Source organism: Meles meles, chromosome 17, assembly GCF_922984935.1.
Source record: "Meles meles chromosome 17, mMelMel3.1 paternal haplotype, whole genome shotgun sequence".
NCBI classification, from domain to species: Eukaryota; Metazoa; Chordata; class Mammalia; order Carnivora; family Mustelidae; genus Meles; species Meles meles.
Genome location: NC_060082.1, coordinates 23893234 through 23916340, shown reverse-complemented (window position 1 = coordinate 23916340; position 23107 = coordinate 23893234). Strand labels below are relative to the sequence as shown.

Sequence of the window (23107 nt, the reverse complement as noted above, 5' to 3'; positions counted from 1 at the left end):
AGGGTTTTGGAAGGGAGGGGAGTGGGGGATTGGGTGAGCCTGGGGTTGGGTATTATGAAGGGCACCTATTGCATGGAGCAGTTGGTGTGGTGCATAAACAATGAATCTTGGAACACCGAAAAAAAAAGATAAAATAAAATTTAAAACAAAACAAAACTGAACTGTGAAAGGACAAAACTGGCAATGAAAGTGTGATTTTAATAACATAAACATCTGGAATACCTTTCTGGGCCTGTTAAGCCTGTGTGGTTATTCAGTGCTCTTCTATTGATTGTTTCCTTACTGTAAGTCGGTTTTAGAGTTTAAAGCTCTTCAGGTATATAAACTATTCTTTATACATACATATATAAGTATGTATAATATAAGAAAACCTAAACATAGACAACCCAAAAGGATGTTTTATGTAGAAAACAATTATGTTCTTATACATCGATTTCTAGACATAAAACGAATGATGTGGTTAAGGAAAACCACTTTTTAGTTTCCTTATAAACCACAAATTAATGATGATGAAATCAGTCTAAATTTGGACCAGACTTTTATTCTGATCTATTAGACACACATCAGTGTATGGATTACAACAGATAAAATTAACTATTGGAAGAGTAAAAAAGTATCTTGACACCTACAAAAAAAAGTAATTGCAAAATGTACAATAATAACAATTCTGATGCTGATATTATCACTCCACCTTAAAAAAAAAAAGACTTAAGCATTATTTTGAGGAGAAGAAAAAAATGTTATATCTTCAGAGAATATAAAAAACATTTCACTACTACACAATGAAAGAAGTTGGACATTGTCTGACTTCACAAGAAAAACAATGAAAAAATGGTATTAGTGACATTGGTTAGTAGCATTGTCAAAGAAACATGACATAATTAAGGCAATTTCATTAAATACTTGAAATACATTTCTGAATATTACAACTCAAAAGAGTTGTATATACTTTAGAGAAATATTAACCCTTAAATATTGCAAATTACTATTTAGAAAATTCATTTCTCAGGATTACCAGTAACCTCTATAACATACATATGATTGGAAGATGTATAACCTTAATTAAAAAATCTCCCATCACAGGGCTGCCTGGGTGGCTTAGTTGGTTAAGCGTCTGACCCTTGATTTTGGCTCCAATAATCAAAGGATCATAAGCTCAATTCCTGTGTCAGGCTCCAAACTCAGGGGGAGTCTACTTGAGAGTCTCTCCCTCCCTCTCCCTCTGTCCCTCCCCCACCCCCTCTCTCTGTCTCTTTCTCTCTAAAGTAAATAAATAAGTGTGAAAAATAAAAGCTCCCATCATGGGTAATGTTATGGTCCTAAATAAGCCAAGACCTTTTATTACTTCTCCTTTTCTTCCTTGGTGTCTCCATAACAATAGATATTATTTATGATACGTATATTAGAGGGCAAAAAGCTGTAGTAGGAACTATTTGATAATATTCAGTGCCCATTCTATTCCATGAAATACTTTTTCGCCTCCATGATAGTAAATTTTTCTATACATTCTAATAGTCTTAACTTCTCATTTTTCTTCTACTTTCCCAACTGAGGATAGTGAGCTATAAAAGTTAAATTTAAGGAGTTATCTCTAAAATACATCTATCTTTCCATTATTGTATCCCACGTACCTTGGACAGTGCTTCACACAAACTCAGTTCTGTTTACTGAACTCAGTCATAGGTATCCTCAACACAGAGCAATCCTTTAAAAAAATCCTGTTCAAACTTAGATGATTTTATTTATACTTCCTCTGTCACTAATTTTGGCACCTTTATTATTTTACTTGTAATTTTTATATAGATGTTTAAGGACACATGCGTTGTAATTCCTGTTCCCATAATGTATAGCATATGGCCAAGGTGGACAGTTTCTTGCATTGAAAGCCTGTGGGCAGTTTGGTCATTGTGAATACTTCAGTTTCCAGGAATACTAGAGGAGGAGCTACAGCAAAGGAATCTGGGGAAAGAAGGGGGAAACTAATGTAATTGATGGCTGCATTGCTATTTGGAGAGAATCTAGATTCTTTTGTTATAACTCATGCTGTGTGGCCCAGTTTGAAAGTAGCAGAGTAAATGGGCTTTAAAAATTTGTAAATGAGGAATATGCTGCTTCCAGAACCCGAGAGACTAAAAGATGTAAATTTGTTTTAATATTGTTGGAACTATTAGATCAATAACTATTTCTTGACAGTATCAGAGTTGGAACATCCCTTGACGGAACAAATAATGCCCAGAAATTTTACTAAGTTGAAGAAAACTTGCATTTTTGTGTAAGACAACGGCCCATCCCTTTTTGTGTTCTTTGTGAATTTTCGTATGTCATGAATGAGTGTGTCAAATAAATCCCTTTGTAAGAGATATCATCGATATAAAGTCATACTATACTTCTGTTCCTGGAGGAAGTTGGATGCAGTTAAGATCTTGCTTGCAAAGATTGAGTGTGTTTGCAAGGGGTTTAAGGTATCCTCTGTGTAGCAAGGCAAAGAAGTATTTGCGTTCCTTCAAAGGTGAAATTGCTTGAGAGGCTGTCAAGATAGGCATGAAATAGAAAGTCTGTGACTGTAAAGTACATATCAATTGCTGATTGGAGTCAGTAATTTCACTAGTATTGGTATTGCACCTTAATACTTGGCAACATGGCATTAAGGTTGGGATACTCTACTGTGGGGTTCCATTCATTCTTTCCAGGTTTAAGAACAGGTCAAATAGACTGTGAAATGGAGAAACAGTGGTGATTATCATCTTTTCTCTGCATAGCTCCTATAATTGGTTTTAATCCTTGAAAGCCCTGTTCAAACCTTGAAGGCCTTATTAACTATTTACATTGGACATACAGAAGGTTCGTATGGCCCCACTTTGTCAAACCAGTTGTAAGTGGCAAGGATTTTATTTCATTTAATTTTCACTTACTATTCATCGGATTAGTGTGTACAGTGTCTACTAGGGGATATTGTAGGACAATGGTGTTATAACCATGGGGGATTTAGGCAGGGCGATAGTTCTGATGGTTAAGATGAGATATACCTATGTGTTTTTATTTTATACTGATAACCCCCCTAAGAGTATAGAGATCACCTTAATTTTATTGCAATCTCCATATTTACAGCACTTTAAGTTTATTGGAATCTCTAGTCGTAACTGTAATGTGAAACCCACCCAAATTTAAAAAAAGGGGGGGCCCTAAATATTTGCCAGTTGGTACAGTTCAGGAGATATTAAAACTTGGAACAAATGCTGCAAAGCACAAAACCAATCAGCTTCCTTTTATCTTTTTGTCTTAAAAATTCTTCTAGCAAGCTAAAAATTTTCAAGTTGAACAAATTTTGGACTTTCTGTTTCAATGGTTTCCTCCCACATACCCAATTTTGTGTGTGTTTGTGTGTGTTTCCATTCCTTTGATTCCCAGTAATCGCTGTCTTTGGTGGCTAGCCCCTCCGGGGGATCCTTTCTACCCTCCTCATGGTTATACGTCTCCTCTTCCAGAGAGTCTCGGATGAGTTTCGTTAGAATTATGGGTCTCCCAGATGGCAGTGGTTGCTTCGTTGGATTTATTTATTGATTTATTTATTTAGAACCCAAATCTTCACTGAGATTTGAATTAACCCCTTAGCTATGCCACACAGGCCCATGAGTACTTTTCCTTCTAACTGTGGGGATCAGAGTCTGTTGTTACAGACGCATAGCAGCAGAAGCAGCATTTTGTAGCATCTTAGTGAGCTGTTTTCAGGAGTGTGGACCTCAGCATGGCCGCTGCTCTTCCTCCACACAAGTCACCATGTAATAGGCCTGTATAATACACAGAATATCAGTTCTTCCCCTGAATGCTGTATGGGATGGAGATCGATACCTGGTTGAGGCATACAACTGATGGTCATAGGGTAAGACTCCTTCCCTGAACTTAGTGTCTGTCATGATTCTTACTGATATCTCTACACACAATTCAGTACAAAACACACAGATAGATCAGAGACCTAGGGTATAGGGCCACTTTAACAAAAGCCCCAAACTCATACAAATGGTCTGGGCCATAGTAGTTTTATCTCAATTGTGTTCTTGCAGTTTTCCATTGACCTAAATCACAGAGTATGATAATATTAAAGGAGCCCTAGAGGAGCTCCTTTGTTCTCAAAGAAGGTAACCATTCACAGAGGATGGCAGGGCTTTGCTCCAAAATTCTAAAGGCCTGAGCAGCAATTCATGTATTAGGGCCTGCCGAAGGCTCCAAACAGTATTCCTATCTGCCAGTGACATTGCACGTGCCATTGGTTTTACTAGAACACAAAGCCCAAGTGTCAGGGCAGCTAGCACAGCAGCCTGAACCTCTTACGGAGCCTTCTTTTGTCTGGATTCTGCTAAAAGTTGGCAGGGTTTTGGGTCACTCAGTAAATGGACCAGAGTTACACTCCCAAGTGAGGAATATGTTGCCTCTGAAATCCAAAGAAGCCCACTAGATGCTGTGCTTCTTTTCTGGTTGTAGGAAGGGTTAGATGCAACAACTTATTCTTTACCTTGGAGGGGATATCTTGCCATCCCCCACACCAATGGACCCCTTGAAATTTCACTGAGGTAAGAGTGCCCTATATTTTTGCCATCCTATAACCAGCAAATGTCTTATCAGTAAGTTTTGGATCGTTACTACTTCTTGCTTACTAGGTCCAATCAGCATAATGTCATCACTGTAATGGACTGACATGATACCGTGTAGGAGGGAAAGATTGTCAAGGTCCCTGCAAACGAAATTATGGCATAGAGCTGGAGAGTTGATATACCAGTAGGGTAAGACAGTGAAGATGTATTGTTGACCTTGGCAGCTGAGCACAAAATGATTCTGGTGTTCCTTATTGATGCGGTTGGATAAAGAGACATTTACCAGATCAAAAGCTGCATACTAGGTACTAGGGGATGTGTCAGTTTGTTCAAGCAATAAAACCACATTGGGTGCAGCAGCTACAAATGGAGTTAACACCTGGTTCAATTTTGCATAATCCACTGTCAGTCTCCAAGCTCCATCTGTCTTCTGTTCTGGCCAAATAGGTGAATTGAGTGGAGATGTGGTAGAAATCACTGCATTTAGATATTTCAAGTCCTTGATGGTGGCACTAATTTCTGCAATCCCTGTAGGAATTCAGTATTGCTTTTAGTTTAATATTTTCTTGGATAGAAGCAGATCTAGTGGCTTCTACTTGGCCTTTCCCAACATATAGGTCAGTATGGTCAGGGAGACAGTTGGGATCGAAACTGGGAAAATATCCACAGGATGGGTTCTGGGACCTATTGAGTCCACTGTAAGACAGACCTGAGGTGTTGATCACATGACCTCCATAAGCTCCTACTCTAACTAGTGGACCAAAGTGATGTTTTGAGTGTCCGTGGAATTAGTCTCTTTTCAAAGCCAGTGTCTACTAGTCTCTAAAAGTTCTGATTATTTCTTTTTCTTCAGTGAACAGTTACCCTGGTGAAAGGTCATATGTCCCTTTGGGGAAGGCTGGAAAAAAGATTAATGGTATAGATTTTTGGCAGTGTACTGAATCCTTCCACAAAAGGAATAAGCCTCTTTTCACTGAAGTGTTTTGGTTCTTTTTTTTTTTTTTTTTTTTAAAGATTTTATTTATTTATTTGACAGAGAGATACAAGTAGGCAGAGAGGCAGGCAGAGAGAGTGAGAGGGAAGCAGGCTCCCTGCCGAGCAGAGAGCCCGATGCGGGACTCGATCCCAGGACCCTGAGATCATGACCTGAGCCGAAGGCAGCGGCCTAAACCACTGAGCCACCCAGGCACCCCTGTTTTGGTTCTTTAAAGTTGCTAAAATCTGGGTATTATTTGAAAGGTTGTTACTCTACTTTTGTGATTCAGGTTAGAGTTTTTTTCACTTGATCTAGATGTTTTATTCTTATGCAGATTAGGTAAAATTTTAGTAGTTTTCCTATCTGTTTTACATATAGGAACACAATGACCAATTAGCTAGTGCCGTAGGTCTGCGCAAGTTGGACTATTCTGATTGCTGCTTTGACTCTGCTGTCCATTTATAACAACCATGTTCACTCACCTTGCCTTGGACAATTGATTCCCTCAACTTGGCCCCTGCCTCCTTGGGATTGATTGATCTACTCCCATTTCATTTAGGTTTCCCAACTGAGTGACTGCAATTACCACTCTAAGGTGTGGCTTTAGAGAGAAGAGTGATTGTTGAACTCTTCAAGGATACTAGAGCTCAGCTCACAAATTTATTTCTTACAGTTGTGATAAAAGGAATGCCTTCTAGACCCTCTTATTGTGGATGAATAGGTCTTAAATGACAAATCTACTCTCAAATTCCAATCTCAAGGCTTCAGTCCCTTGCTTTATATTAAACCAAGTTAGGTCCTGCATGTCCAATTTGCTTGCTATGGACCACCTTTTGGTACCTGTTACAGCCAACCAACCAGATGAACTATTAGAACCCTTTCGAACTCCTCAAGGTGCAACTTCCAATAAGAAACTCTACTTCATGAGTCCATATCAATAAATTCTGTCAACTTTATGTTTCTTCCACCATTATCCTGCATGCTTAGCATCCTTTCTCACACCTGTTCCCCAGATACTGGTCCATGTACATTTGAGAACTCAAGTAATTCTTTTGGAGCATAACCTCCTGAACATGTAGGGAAACATAAAGTAAGTAACATATATTTCATCTCTCCATCATCTACAGATTTATGAATCACTTTTTTAGGACCAGTTAAAATGAGGATGACACTCCCTTCTCAACTTATTCTTACTAACACAGATGAATTATTTAAATTATTTAAATTAAATATTTAAATTCTAAGGGACGACAGCCACCATTTAGTTAGCAATAGTATTCAAGAGCCTAAAGAAGGAAGAATAAAGGGGCGTCTGGGTGGCTCAGTGGGTTAAGCCCTCTGCCTTCGGCTTGGGTCATGATCCTTTTCTGCTCAGCAGGGAGCCTGCTTCCTCCTCTCTCTGCCTGCCTCTCTGTCTACTTGTGATCTCTGTCTGTCAAATAAATAAAATCTTAAAAAAAAAAAAAAGGAAGAAAAAAGTACTGTTTTTTGTGTTTAAAGCTCTAGGAAAGTCCAAAGGCAGTAGACAGTTGAAATCTCTGTATATTAGTTGTTTCTGAGTGACAGTTTTGAAGGCTCAAGGGAAAAAATTAATCACCAATGTGAGAAATAATACCAAGACAATAAATTAGCTACATTTCAAATTCCACAAAGACAAAGGAAGCAAAGATTTAATTAAATATGCAGACACACATACATTCACACATACACAAAACCAGATTGCCAAGGATGTGTGAATATGCAACTTAATGTGTAAATTTAGAACAAAAACTTAAAAAGAGATTGAACTCATAAGTGTAAAAGTAATTGACTAGGTCTGATTTTCTTTTAGGGGTAATAACAGAAAGCTGGGACTGTTTATGGGGTGGGAGAAGAGGGAATGAGAAAGAGAGGAGAAAAAAAGAGAAAAGAGGGAGATGTATTCTGATCAACAGTAGTAGAAAACTAGCATAAATTTTTGGATTATTTAGCATTATCTCTAAATAGAGAACTTGGAATTTCTTTTCACTTTGGACATAAAATTAAATTTGACTTTCAGACTTATGGAATTGGAATGGCACATTAATGGAGGTTCTACATACTTAGAGTAACAACCTTATAGTCATAGAATAATACATGAAGTAGAAAGCTACCGAAGAGAATTATGTAGATGAAATATCTGATTTTTAGACATGGAAAATAAAGTCAAGATTTTGAAATTATTTTTGTTATTCCACCAAGTAATTAGCTTTAAAAAGAAAAGCTTTTATTTTGAACCTAAATTCTTGAGGGATTATTTGGCTTTAGAATTTATGTTGGAGTCTTACTATAGATTCTCTTAAGTTTTGTTTATTTTTGTTCTGAGAACTCTGAAAATTGTCACTATTTTTCAAGAAGCTCAGCTGGTTTATTTGAAGTCATAAAGTTTTGGTTGGATGGGATTGAAAATACAACGTAGTATTTGATTCCAAACTTGGAATTTTTTAGACTATAATATGTTTATTCACTAATTATATCTATGATTCTGAAAATACATCTAAATATGGGACATCTGGATGACCCAGTTGGTTGAGTGTTGGACTCTTGTTTTCTGCTCAGGTCATGATCTCAGGGTCCTGTTATCCAGCCTTACATGTGGCTCCATCCTGGGTGGAGAGTCCACTTGGGATTGTCTCTTTCCCTCTCCCTCTAGCCCTTTCCCAGTCCTGTGCTTTCTCTCAAAGTAAACAAACAAATAAATAAACAAACAAACAAACAAATAAATAAAACAGTACACCTAAATACAATGTAACTAGTTATTTTCTATCTCTACTTAGATCACAGACTAAGTAAACTTATAAACTGAGCCTTTATAGAAAGTACAAACATCTTTGTATGAATTATTATTTTTTTTAATTCAAAAAAACTTCCATGGGACCCAAAGTCACTAGCCAAAGTGCATATGGATTTAAATTTAGATGATGTCTCAAGTATTCTTATAATTTAACTTACCTTAATGGAAAACATTAGATAGGAGTTCTTTTATAATGTTAAATTAAGGGGGAGAAGAGAGAGAGGCAAACCATAAGGGACTCTTTTTTTTTTTAAGATTTTATTTATTCATTTATTTGAGAGAGAGAGATCACAAGCTGGCAGAGAGGCAGGCAGAGAGAAAGGAGGGAGCAGGCTCCCCGCTGAGCAGACAACCCGATGCGGGGTTCCATCCCAGGACCCTGAGATCGTGACCTGAGCCGAAGGCAGAGGCTTAAACCACTGAGCCACCCAGGCTCCCCCCATAAGGGACTCTTAACTATAGGGAACAAACTGAGGGTTGCTGGAGGGGAGGTGGATGGGGAATGGGCTAAATGGGTGATGGGTATTGAGCAGGGCACTAGTTGTGATGAGCACTGGGTGCTGTATATAAGTGATGAATCACTAGATTCTACACCTGAAACTAATTTTACCCTATATATTAACCAACTAGAATTAAATATATATAAAACTTGAAATAATAAATAAGTAAATAAATATTAATAGCATATTAATTAATTAATAGCATATCTTCAGTGGTTTCATTTTCCTCTGTTTCTTTAGCAACAATTCAGAATTTCTTCAGTCATAAATCAAATAGCACAGTTTAAGGCTGTTTTAAAGCCTATAAATCTCTTCTTAAGGGAGCCATGAATCCAGATTACAAACACTCACTTTCAAACTACTGAGTGAATTGATTTATTTTAAAATACCACTTTATTCCACAGACTGCTCAATAACCTTATGACATGAATAACTTCAATAAAAAAGTTGAGAGAAAGTTGAGTTAGGTCATTTTGGAGTGTGTGTGTGTGTGTGTGTGTGTGTGTGTGTGTGTAGAGTGTGGAAAAGAATGTTTGATATTTATTGTGGTCCTGACATTTCTTGACTTTCTGAAAACAATGAAAGTAATTAAACTCTTTTAGGCATAGGAAACATTTTCCCATTTATAAAGCTGCCAATTCTTATTCTTGTGAAGAAATATTTTTAGCCTTTTTAAAAAACCATATTAAGTTTGATAAATATTTGGAGAATAATATAACTTTAAAAATAATAATGCCTTAAAATTATATGAAAACTATTGATTAGATTTATGAATTTTTTATTTCCTCATTGAACTGTACGAATATGCTCCTGAAAGCATTTCATATAAAGTATGTCTTCATCCATTCAAATTTCTATAACAAATCACTATAGGCTGGCTGTCTTATAAACAACAGAAATTGATTGTTCACATTTCTGGAGGCTGGAAGTGGGAAATCAGGGTGGCAACATGGTCAGGTGAGGACCCCCTTCTGACTGCAGATTTCTCACTTGTTTAACCATAGGGCAGAAGGGGCTAGGGATCTCTCTGGGGTCTTTTTTCTAAGGTCATTTACCCCATTCCTGAAGACCCCACACCTATGGCCTACTAAAACCATCACCTTTAGGGGTTAAGATTTTAACAAATTTTAAGATTTTAAAATATTTTGAACATAACATTCAGATCAGACCATAACAATATGAAAATATCTTTTTTCATTCTCATAAGCATTAGTATTAAGTCTTGATTTTTCACATTAATAATTATATCAGTCTTCTGGTAATTAAAGTACAGAAACCTCAAACCAGATTCCTCTCATTATTCATAGAAATGGTGAAGAATAATTTATAGAAGCAGGGTAGGGCAATAAATCTCCACTTTCAGTTATATATTGTTCTCATCTTCAAATTCATGAAACTTTAACCAAGGAATCTTTACCCCCAAGGATTTGTTCTAGCACCTTGATTTCTTATGAAATATGGTTACTGATAGAGAAAACTGCATCACAAATATGAGGCATTCCCTGTCTTTTTTGTATCCATTTCTCACTTTTATATAATCCCTCATAATTATTTCTTCTTTTCTCTCTTTTACTGTCTCTTCATACAGATCATGAGCCATAATATTAACTAACATTTAGTGAGCATTTGCTGAGACAGGCACTATATTATGCTCCTTTCAAGTATTATCTCTTAGATCTTCTGAAAAAACACTGTGGGCAAAGTAAAAATATAATTACTATTTTTCAGATAGGGAAATGAGGATAATCTTAGGCAGTTTATGTAACCTAGAGCACTGAGCTGATTAAGTGGTGAAACATTGTATTTAAACCCAGGTCTCTCTGATGGCTAGCACACTTGCTTTTAAACATTGTATCACTCTGACTCTAATTCAGGAAAAGGTCCTATGATCAAGGCACTTCTGTGTCTCCCAGCATGCTATTTCCCCTAGATCATGGTGTGTCACATTCAAAACACAATAGAGTCAAGTCAGATGATGAAATGACAGCAAGAAAGTATACTTATAAATGGACTTAAAAAAAAAAACCACACACACACACAAGCATACACACATATTCCATCCCCAGGAATAGAATAACTAATGTTTATTTCCATTGAAATTGATATTGTCAGTCATCATTTTAACTTGAAATATTAACATTGTTATATGTGGAAATTTATAGTTGGTGCATTTTTCTTTATACATTAATGTACTATAGGAATTTGTAGGGCATTTCTTGAGGTAGAAGATGGGTATTATTATTCTCATTTTACATAGTGATTAAGCAGTTTTGTTGTAGGAACAAAGCTAGGAAGTATTCAAAATATCATTCAAATTTGTAATCTTATACATAAATTCAGTGTCCTTTTCATTATGTCATGTGGAAGGATGAGAGAAAGACCTACATATTCCAAACACATAGAGAACAATGTTGTTGGTTTATTTCTTAAAATTAACCCTCAATTCCTTCTAATTACTTTTTTCTGTACTTACAGTGAAATATACAAAGAAATGATACTTATTTTATTGAGTAATTGACAAAAAGACCTCTTGAATCCTATAGATTGTATGTATAAATCATGTTATTTTTCTTATGGAAGTTCAAAACAATGATGAATAGGGTATTCAGTAATGTTTAACTAATACACATATAGGCTTCATTTTATGTTTTAGATGCTTACTTGATATAATTCCCGGTATACATAACTAAGAAAAAGCATTCACAAAGACAGATAGTGTTTCATCCTCTACTTGAATTATGGGACTGGCAAAGCTACTATTCCCACATATTTATAGGAAATCAAACTATTACTCACATAGAACCAATGACTAGAAAGATCACTTCAAATAAATGTAAAATTGTGATTAACTAAATTCTGCAAGACAAATGTCTAAATGTGAATGGTTTCATTTTTGCTACAGAGTACATAAAAACTGAATCTACTGAACAAAGATTGATATTCTTTACTGATGGTAGATAATACTCAAGGGTTCACATATTTTACTTTCACAGAAGAGGGTTTTCAGTATATTATCAGGTAGTGAGACTAGAGGAAGTTAAGACTTATAAAGGTACCCATTATTGTAAAATCATGCAGCTGTCTACATTTTAATACTTGCAGTTTAAATTCTACATCTCAAATAAGTTCTGTAAAAATATTTAATAAATTGCTCTCTTATTGTGGAGACTTGAAAGTTAAACTGTTTTTAATATTGCTCACTGTTTTTAAACAGAAGTAGGGAAGAATATTTAAATTTTTCATTGAATTTAAGTGTGAGATAGTTTCATAACTTGCCAGTAGGAATTGTATGCAAATCATTGACTGAAAACTCCATAATTTATATTCACTTTTAAAGGATTTTATTGGATCTACCTCTTGACCTTAGTTAAATTGGTAATTTAAACTCTATTACTTTACAAGCCAGCAAATATGCATATTAGAGCTGAATTTCAAACTTTAGTCAATAGAAGGGAAACAGAGTTGGCAAATTCATGAATGTTGGTGTTATGCACAGTATAATTCAGGAAACTGTCCATTTGCATTTGCATGGTTTTAGTTAAGTAAGACTTCCTGCTTTGATCTATGTTGCATTTCATTTAACTTCCTGGTATGAAAAGCAAAAGTTTGAAACAGGAAGGTCTTATTTTTTAAGGTCTTACAATCAAAAGAAAGCTTCTTACTTTAAAATCAGATTTAGTAGTATAAAAGTAAATTAAAATAGACTTTCTGAATTTGTTCATTGTTTTTCCTTCCTCTGGAGAATAGCTTGATTTAAGTTTTTTGTGTGATTCTCAAATGCATTTGTGAAATTTAATATTTACATTTTTCACTTAGAATACTGAGAATGGTCCTAACGTACGTTTTAATGTTTTAATCAAAAAAAGGTTTATATGGTGAATAACTAATGTATGAATTAAATAATAAGTGCTTTTTATTTTATTCTGGCTCAAAATAGTGAATTAAAAAAAATCACATTTTACGAAGTTTCATCCCAATGCAATCTTTAAAAAAAGTAATAATTTAAAACCCTTTTAAAATATTATTAATTCCAAAAGTAAAACAATTGTCATAATCTTTATTTAAATTTCATATAAAATACATTGACTTTATTTGAATTTAAATTTTTTTTTGTTTGTTTAATTATGGTTCCAAACAACTCTATGCGAGCTAGTCATTTTATAGCAGGATGCATGAAAAGTTAAATCTTTTCATAAAACCGTATACTGGAGATGCAAAGCTATTTTATCTGCTTCATATATAAGTTCAGTGTATTTTCAAATAATATTTTTAGTAACAGCAAAGTGAATCAATGATTATGATTTTGTTTTTTCTGTGAAAACTCTCATGAGATATATAATGATACCAAGTTATTGGCAAAATTATTAGCTTATCTCCAGTTTTCAACTGTTCCTAAAATATCTAATTATCAATATCCATTTCCTTTAAAGTCTCAGATATCCATCAGTGTAGAAGAGTGGGAAGACACCAAAGACTCCAAAGATCAAAGTCATCACCGAAGCAACCACCGCAACTCAACCTCCAGTGACCAGTCAGACCATCCCTTACTGCGGAGAAAGAGCATGCAGTGGGCCCGAAGACTGAGCAGAAAAGGTCCAAAACACTCTGGTAAAACAGCTGAGAAAATAACCCAGCAGCGACTGAACCTCTACAGGAGGTCAGAAAGACAAGAGCTTGCTGAACTTGTGAAAAATAGAATGAAACACTTGGGTCTTTCTACAGTGGGATATGGTATGCTCTTTAAAAGTATTGTATGCTATGGACTTGTGATTCTTGCCATAGTCTTTGCATAGTTGGTTCCAATTTAGTAAGTTAAGAATCACATTTTTGTTTCACAGGCCAGTTTGAAGGAACTACTGACACATATCTAATACAGAAAATTATAGTGATGACCGTGAAAGTAAATGCTAAAAATGTTAAGTATTTGTCAGTTCTCTAGGCACTCTGCTAAACTTATTATGTGAATTATCTTAATTTTAATTTTCTCCAAAACTCTTCCATTTTAGAGAGAAGGAAACTTAGTCAATAACTTGCTAATTAGCTTCCTAATAGCATGTCTGATATTTAGATCCCATTCTGTCATGCTCTCTCTCTTTCTCTCTCGCTCTCTCTCACACACACACACACACACACATACTCCCACACACACCCAAACCACATCTTTTTCTAGGAACTGGTATAAAATGAATTTGAGGCATTGGCAAGTAACTAAATGTACCAGACACAAATGAACCAAAATGTTCCATAAAATTTGTTTAGTTCCTTGTGGTCCAGAAACAAAAGTCTTCAAAAGCTTTAATTTGAAGCTCAAATAGTACTTGATTTCATATAATATAGATCTGTATCAATAATTATTAAGTTCCTGTGTTGATCTATGATTGCCATAGAGACCAAAAAGCATAGCTTAAATAAATAATGAAAGGATAATTTAAAATATATTGATTACTACTCTATGAATTTTATTTAAAAAAGAAATTTAGTCAACTTAGAGTAAAGTCAAATGATAAACAAAGTAGGTTTTGTTTTATATATGTAACTTGAGTAAACCAGAAGCTAAGATAATATAAATATCATGGAGGTTAAGGATAAAATGGAATGCATTCTATATTTGTCCCATCTCATCTTTATTATTAAAGTCTCAACTTGAAACAATGTATATAGGGAGAAATTTTAATTACTGAATTAGAGAGTTTAAAAGAAGTTAACCTTCAAGAACTATGCTAGGTTCTTTATGTGTATTTTGCTCATTACTCTTCATAATCCTGAGTGGATAGGTGTCCCACTTTACCCTAAGAATTTGAAGCTTAGCACTTAAAGACTTTGTTCAAGGACATACAGTTGAAATGTGTTGGAGTCAGGATTCCATATGTAATTGAAATAATTATTTATTACTTACTTAAATGTGATACAGACTCATCTATTACCAGTAATTTTAATATAATCACACACGGTCTTACATGAAGAGTAAATTCAAAGAAAAATAGATCTTCCTTTTAAAAACTATATTAATAGCTCTTTGCTAATGTGATGACAGTATGATTGTATTTCTTATAGAACTATAGTCCTTTATTTATGTGTACTTTTGTTAGTTATTATTCAGCTACTCTTTCTTTTTTTGGAAAGTTCTAGTAAATGATTGTTCATCCAAGTTCCAGCTGTGTTTCATGAACATTGTAACTCAAGGCTGGTCCTGTAAGCAGTGTGACAGATAACAGTTTGACTCTAAGTGACACAAAAATGCATGAACTGGATACATGGGAGAATCATCAGGGAACATATTATGTTTTTGCTAATGAAACTTCTATCAGGTACCTTGCATTTAGTTATTCTCTGTGTTGTGCGTTTTTTTTTTTAATTTATAAATTTGTTAATTTAATTCTTACACTAACTCTTACAGAAAGGAAGAGTGGATATTGTCCACCTTCTTTTTTTCTCTCTCTTTTCATCTTTCTTCCTCTCACTGTCCCATTCTAATCATCTATTCGTCCCTAGGTCCATCAATCCATTCTAAGACCATGCACTAGCCACCTTTAATAATGGAAAGATTATGAAAACAGGATTGGGATCTAACACATCGTGAGCTTCTGGACTTCTCCATGTGTTCCTAACTCACAATAATTCATCCATGCAACAGATATTGTTGATCCACACTGGGAATAGAATAATGGCCTATTCACATAGGACCTCTGCCTTTGTGGAACTTATATTCTAATATCAGTCAGTAGACTCACTGAATTATTTAAACTCTCTAAGCCTTTTTTTTTTTCATTGTGAAATGGAATAATAATGTCTGTCTTACAATTCTCTTGTGAGGGACAAATGGGATAATGAAGAATAATGTGCTGAGCCCAGAACTGGCATTCAGTCGATACCACCAATCTTCCATATACTGATTTAAGTACTACTGTATGTACATCTGTGCTTTACACATAAAAGGAATAGGTTCTGTTTTTTGTTTTTTGTTTTTTTTTTCTTTGCCTACCTCAACCAAACCAAACCAAACCAAACCAATTTTGCACCCTCAGGGCAATTTTGCCTCCACTGAGGATGCATGCTTTCAAACAATTTATTTTGCATGTTTGCTTTCCTTCCTTGAGAGAAAGGGAATGTCTTACTCATCTTTTCATCTTTGTATCCCCAACATATTACACATTTCCTGACACATAGGAACCCAGTAACTGCACTTTGAATGCGTGAACAAATGAAGTGCTTACAGGTGAGAAAACAGGATCTGTAACATAAATGATTTCCTAGCCTACTGGATAGTCAAGTCAGTATTCTAACTTAATACTTTTGACTCTGTGTCTCTTTATGTTTCCACTATACCACATGTTCTTTGTACATATCATCAATATCTTATATTGATTCATAGTTGAAAAATGTTTTTACATACATTTTTAAAAATGCATGATGATTGACTTAAAAGTAAGTCATAATCTGCTTTTTTCTGAGTTAGGGCTGACATGCTCCAAAAGAATAAATACATTACTTTTGACCTCCTGGATGTGAGACATCAAGGAGAGGGACAGGGAAGAGTTAAAAGATGACTTTTGAGGGTTTTTGTTTGAGCAATTAAGCATATGGTGGTGACGTTCACTGAGCTTAGAAAAAGAAGACAAATATGTTGGGGGTAAATATAATAAATTTAACTCAGTCCTAACTAGGTGATGCTGTGAAAGAAGATGAATATCTGCTGTCTGGTTCTCAAGAAAAAGAAATGAGATGTTATATAGACTTGAGACTCTACATGCTGATAAAGCATGTGGATTTTAATTAAAATTATAGGAGTAGTTGAAATAACCCCTGGTGAGGACTGTAAGAGTACTTTGGAAAACATTTCAAGAATGTTAAGGGAAGAAATCTTTTTTAAAAACAAGAGACTGAAATGTCTAGAACTGAAATGCCCAAAATACGATAGTATGCTATTAATTGGTTACATGTTTTATCATGACATTGATCCTTTATGCTTTCAGAAGGCCATGTGGGGCCAGGGGTGGTCAGAGGCACTCCTCAGGCTGGTTACTTCCAGCCATAAGCAGTTTTGTCTGTTACCCCACTGTGAGTACAAATATCATTTCTTATGTGTACTATGATGTGAAAAAATTGTTGGAAAGTATTGGACTGAGATAATGATTGATAACATCAAAGAGTGCTATTGAGTATAGTGATAGATTATGGATGGACCTTGCTGAAAGTAGTATCAGTTAAATGGTATGTGTGCAAGCCAAATTTGAGTAGTTTGAGGAATGATGTGAGGTAAGGATTTGAATATAGTGGATTTAAATATATTAGAAACCCCAAGGTATTGGAAATTTAATGTTCTATCTCATTGCTCTACCATTTATTGCTTCTATTGCGAAGTCATGTCACAGTACAAGGTAGATGTGGGAACTCCAATTATTTTGTCCACATTGCAGCAAGTAGGAAGGAGGGAGATACCAGAGAAGGAAAGATCTCTTCAGTTAAAACATACTGTCAAGTAACTGCACTCACCATTTCTGCTATGTCCCATTGGCAAGGAATATGTCTTATTTTTGGTGGCCCAAATCTAACGTTAAAGAAGATGAGAAGAATTTCTCTACTGTGAGACAACTATCTGTCTAGCATAGTAGATACTTTTTAAGAAGTTTCATTGTGAAGGAGAGGTGAGAATATGAAGCTAACTGGATGGGAAAGTGGAGAGGGAAGAGAGACTGTTTGTTTTGAAGATCAGAGAGATATGAGCATGTTTTTTTTAAGTTTGAGCCATTAATGAAGAAGCTGAAATACAAGAAAAAGATCATAGTTGGAATCTTTTGCTTAGATATTTGGAAATGAGGAAATACTCATGTTTTAAATGCAGTAAACTTGTAGGTATTTTGACAGGAAGGTAAGTAATCTTTCATGTGATATTGCATAATATACCGATATTATTCTCTAAATCTAAAAATTCAATTCTAGAACACATCTGGCCCAAGGATTTGAAAGATAGAATTTGAGGACCTCTATATTTTGGTAAAATAGCTAAAGTGAAAATCTCCAAATTCTGCTTGCTTCCCATTGAATTTTTTCGGGAAATCTCTTCAATATAATTTCTAAAACTTCCTCTCAAAGTTCATCGTATTGTATACAAACTAACCATGTGTTTTTGGTACAAGTCACTATCGCCCTGAAATTCTTGTTCTTTAACCATCAAATAAGGATAATAAAGTCTTCCTAAAGGGGTAAAATAATAAAATGTATGTGAAAAAAAGTCTTTTTAATCTGTAAGCTACCTGCAAATATGAATAATTATACTTTTTTTATGTTCATAGCTGGCACTATTCTTCAACAATCTATTTAGAATAGCTCTCACATTCACAAAAAATTATTCTTTCTAACTTTTAACAGATTCTTAATGATTAGTTCACAGAACGGCACACACTATTAAGTATAAAGTAGCAAGTAAGTCTTCCCAGTGTGACTGCTCCTACGGGTGTTAACCAATTTTGACATGGATTGTAAGCTTCATACTGTTACTAGAAGATGAAATGCCAAGTTAGAAAAAAAAATCCTTTTAAGTGACAAAGAAATAACTAGTAGTTATCCACTGACTTTCATTACATCTATCAGAAGGTCTTAGTTTCTTTCTGAAGTAGATTTATAAGTGCCTGAAATAATGGACAAATTAAATAAGTACTGGTTTATTTTTTGTTTTTGTTTTTGTTTTGTTTTGTTTTTAGACAATAAGGAGACTTAATTCTTTCATTCTCTTTCTTATGGAAAAAAATAAGCAAAATTAACAAAAAGGATTGTTATTCCAACCCAAAGTTATGATAGATAAGGTAGTGGTATTAGCAGTCGTAGCCATAGTAATAGTAGTAGTAGTAGTAGTAGTAGTAGTAGTAGTAGTAGCAGTCATCAACATCTCATACTTTTATAAACCAATTATCATTTTTATGTTTTAAAAAAATTTTCCCAAAATCTTAGTCGATAAGTCAGGCACCTTGTCTAGTACAATATTATTGACAAATTTTCCTAAAACAAATTACCAAAGAGGGAAAAGATACCATAGGTAGATATTTCTTCTAGAATGTTTTGCAAGGTTTAGTACTTAGGAGGAATAGTATGAATATCTGAGGTCACTGTAACAACTTCATCAATAATTTAGTATTTCAAAAGAAATCAATATTAAATTTTTATTATTTTTGAAATTTAATGTTTACTTTTTTCCAAAAAAATAAGTATAATAATATTGATATGCAAAGTCAACATGCTCCCAGTATAGATTCCCAGAATACGGATGATTTTATGTTACTCTGTATTTCCAGAACTGATTCACATGAGATGGCAGTCAGAAACAGAAGGATACATAGATGTGCCTGTTTTATGTTCATCTCATTCTGTATATAGAATATTAATAGAAAAAAAACAAACTCAGTGGTTTTCTCAATAGATAAAGTAATGAAGCTTTCAAAGGGGGCAATTGTTGAGCTGATAATGATTTCTGGTAAATGGAACTATTTGGGCAATGACTTTTTCATATATCCCTAAATTAAGACTATATAGTTTTGTTTCATGGATTTGTAACATGTCCTTCCCAGAACATTGATTTTTCAATGATATCAATATTTTTACATAATTTAACACCACAGTCAATTGCACTTAAATATACATATATTTTATCATTATGACTAGAAGTTCAAATGTGTTTTAGCATGTGTGTAAGAAAAATGTGGCCAATTTGAATAAAATGAAATACTTTTTACCATTAAGAAAATGTTTATTGGTTGAATGAACTTCTTACTCAATATTTTTTGAGAGAGAAGAAAATGGCTTCCTAATTGCATTAAAATAACAAAAAGAAACTTCCAGTTATGATGACCATTTATCTTTTCAATTTAAATAACTAAAAAAATATAGATCAATAGTGTGCAGACAGACTCTGGACAAAACAAAGCATATAACTTTATTACTTGAGGAAAAAGAATCAAATGAATTAAGATTTATACAGGCTAGAAGGCAAGGAGGTGGACCCAAAATAAAATATACATACATATATATGAGCTTTCCCAGTAGAAAAATCAATAAAAGAAACAGGTCCAGAAAAATGTGAAGATTAAAGTAGTTATTACAGTATGGTTTATATGTTCAAGATGTTGAGGAGCATGGAAGGATGATAAGGAGAGAAACTAAAGATATAAAAGAGACCATACTGAACTTCCTAGAGGTCAGAATTTATGATGTGGTATTCAAAATGAAATGTGTGCTGGATGACATCAACATCAGGATAACTACTGCAGAAGAAAATATTAGTGAACATAAAGCCATACCAATAGACGATTCAAAATGCAGAAGAGAGAGGGGTTAAAAAACACTTGAAAAGATAAAGAGTGTTACTTACTGATGGGACAGTATAAAGCAGTCATGTAATTGGTGTCCCAAAAGGAAAGAAGTGAATGGATATTTGAAGAAATAATGACCAAAATTTTTCCAAATTTGATGGGAACTCTACTCAAGATCTTAGAAGCCCAGTGAAACTCAAGCCATGTAACAAATGAAGTAATGCCAAGACATAGTATACAAAATTGCTGAAAGACTTCAAAAGGAGCCAGAGGAAAAAGTCACTTTATGAATGAAAAACAAATATACTTGACTCTTGAACAACACAGATTGAACTGTGCAGGTCCACTTATATGTGGATTGTTTTCAATAAATATACATACAGTAATCAAAATGTATTTTCTCATGATTATCTTTAAAACATTTTTTCTCTAGCTTACTTTATTGTAAGAGAACAGTATAATACATATACAAATATATGTTAAGTGACTATCTATTTGTAAGGCTTTTAGTCAATAGTAGGCTATCAGTAGTCAAGTTTGGGGGAGTCATCTGTTACAAGCAGATTTTCTACTGCACAGGAAGTTGGCAACCCTAATTCTGCATTGTTTGAGGAACAGCTGTACAAGGATGACAGCAGACTTTTTGACAGAAAATTTGCAAACCAAAACACAATAAAGGAACATCTTTGGAGTACTGAAAAAAATAGTTTACCTAAAACTTTATACACAATAAAAACATATTTCTAAAATAAAAACAAATAAAGACTGTTTTAGACAAACAAAAGGTGAGAGAAGTTGTCAACAACAGATCTGCACTATGAAAAAAATATTAAAGGAAGTTCTTAAGACAGAAGAAATTTCATGCCTGGTAGAAATTTAGATCTAAAAAGAAATGGTTGGGACAACTGGCTGGCTCAATGAGAACATGTGACTCTTGATCTTGGGGTCCTGGGTTCCGGCCCTACGTTGGATGTAGAGATTATTAAAAAACAAGACAAAACAAAACAAAAACCTTTTAAAAAGATAAAAAGAAATGTAAATATTGAGAAAATATAAAATTTATGCTTCTAATTTATGCATTTTATTTAAAGACAATTTACTGTTTATAACAAACATTTTAAGATTTATAGAATATATAGAAGCAAAAATGTATGACAATAATAACTCAAATAATAGAAATGGAGTAATCAATATATAATGTAGCAAGCTTGTTACACTACCCATGAAGTGGCAGTTATTTAAGTGTAGCCACTGAGAAGTTCAAACTGTATATTGTAAACCCTAGAGCAGGGATAACAAAGTATAGCACATTTGTTTTTACTTTAAAAAAAAATCAACCATCCTTGCTTATTTATGTTCTATCTATGGCCACTTTCACTTTACAGTGTAAACATAAATTTAATAAATGCAACAGATCAAAGGGCCCAAAATCCTGAAATATTTACTACCTGACCTGTTACAGGAAACCATTTGCCAAATAATGACCAAGAGAAACTACAAAATAATTAAATCAAAGTGATACATTTAATAACCAATGATGCAAATAAATTAGAATGATTATAAAAAGAAATTTTTAAAATCTCAATTAATCTAAACAAGTAGAGAGGGTAGAAGAAAGGAACAAAAAACCATATGGGACAAATAAAACAACTAGCAAGAGGGTAGATTTAAACCCAACTATACTGATATTTGCATTAAATATAAAGGATTAAGCATTTCAATGAAAAGAAGTCATCATAATTAGATTAAAAGAGGCAAGACTCAACTTTGTATTGTCTATAAATCCAACAAAAATTTAAAGAAACAAAGAGGTTAAGAGTAAAAGCATAAAAATACATAATATCTTCAATTTTGAATTTTCTAACACATTAGAAAATTGCAAGTTGGTTTGGTTTTTTAATATATTTATAAAAGGTAGTAGATTTTAAAAGGTTAGGAAATATTGAATACTGTATTTTAAAAGGGAAATTTTAAAAGAACTAGTTTTGTGTATGAAGCTAGTTTGGAGTAGTTCTTGGCGGAGTTGAAACTGAGCAATTTCTGAAGCTTGACTTTATATCATGTTACTTGTTTCACTAATTTTTTTATTAACATATAATATGATATTTGCTTCAGGGATACAGGTCTGTGAATCATCAGTATTACACAATTCAGAGCACTCACCATTTGTTTCATTAATTTTAAACAATTCTAGATTGTTCTAATTCTAATCTTGATTTCTTAATGGTTTATATGAAGTGAGGTTAAGAGAGTCCTGATGTTTACCTTGTGTATCATAAAATAGTTCTAAATTATTAGAAGGTAATAAGAATTATTTTAAATAGAGGTCATTAAATAGAATGATTCTTTTACCCTTACCTCTAACCACTTCCCCTAACCCCCCAAATAGACTGGTAAGTTCCATAAATTGACTCATAAGCATAGCTTGGTACTAAACTGAAACATGAGCAAATTAGGTCAACACTATAAAACTAGCTAGTTTCATAGCTGGATAACATGTAATGTGCTTAGAAGTTCAGAAGAGGGAAAAATGAAATCATGGGTGGGCTTCGCTATTACTGATTATTTGGATTATTGGACTACGTAGAAGTAAGCACTGTGCAATGGGGAGTATTTATTTTCCTCAATAAGGTATTTCTTGTAGTGACTGAAGAAAAATATACCATCATTCTAGTACAACATCAATTTCTTCATATTTATTTGCTTTTTTCATCAGCATATATGCTGCTGTATGTGCTGTTGTACTCATTCATCCATATATGCTGCTGTATCTCCCTTCTGAAACGATCTCAGTCTCTCCTTTCCTCCCTCTCTTGTCCTCCCTTCCTTCCTCCCTGTCTCTCTCCACCTCCACTCTCTCAGGTTCTCTAGCTATCTTTTCTTCTCTCCTTCCAAATATCCTCCATTTCCATTGCTCCCAAGCCACC

At 34.0% G+C, this 23107-nt stretch overlaps 1 protein-coding gene across 5 annotated transcripts in view; it reads left to right on the top strand.

Moving 5' to 3' along the window:
- Positions 1–23107, top strand: part of KCNT2 (potassium sodium-activated channel subfamily T member 2) — a 344600-nt gene that overhangs the window by 304281 nt on the left and 17212 nt on the right. For all 5 annotated transcript variants that reach the window (XM_045982454.1, XM_045982456.1, XM_045982455.1 and 2 more), the window contains one exon: positions 13308–13608. In XM_045982454.1, coding sequence (XP_045838410.1) covers positions 13308–13608 — 301 coding nt within the window. The remainder of the gene's footprint in view (positions 1–13307; positions 13609–23107) is intronic.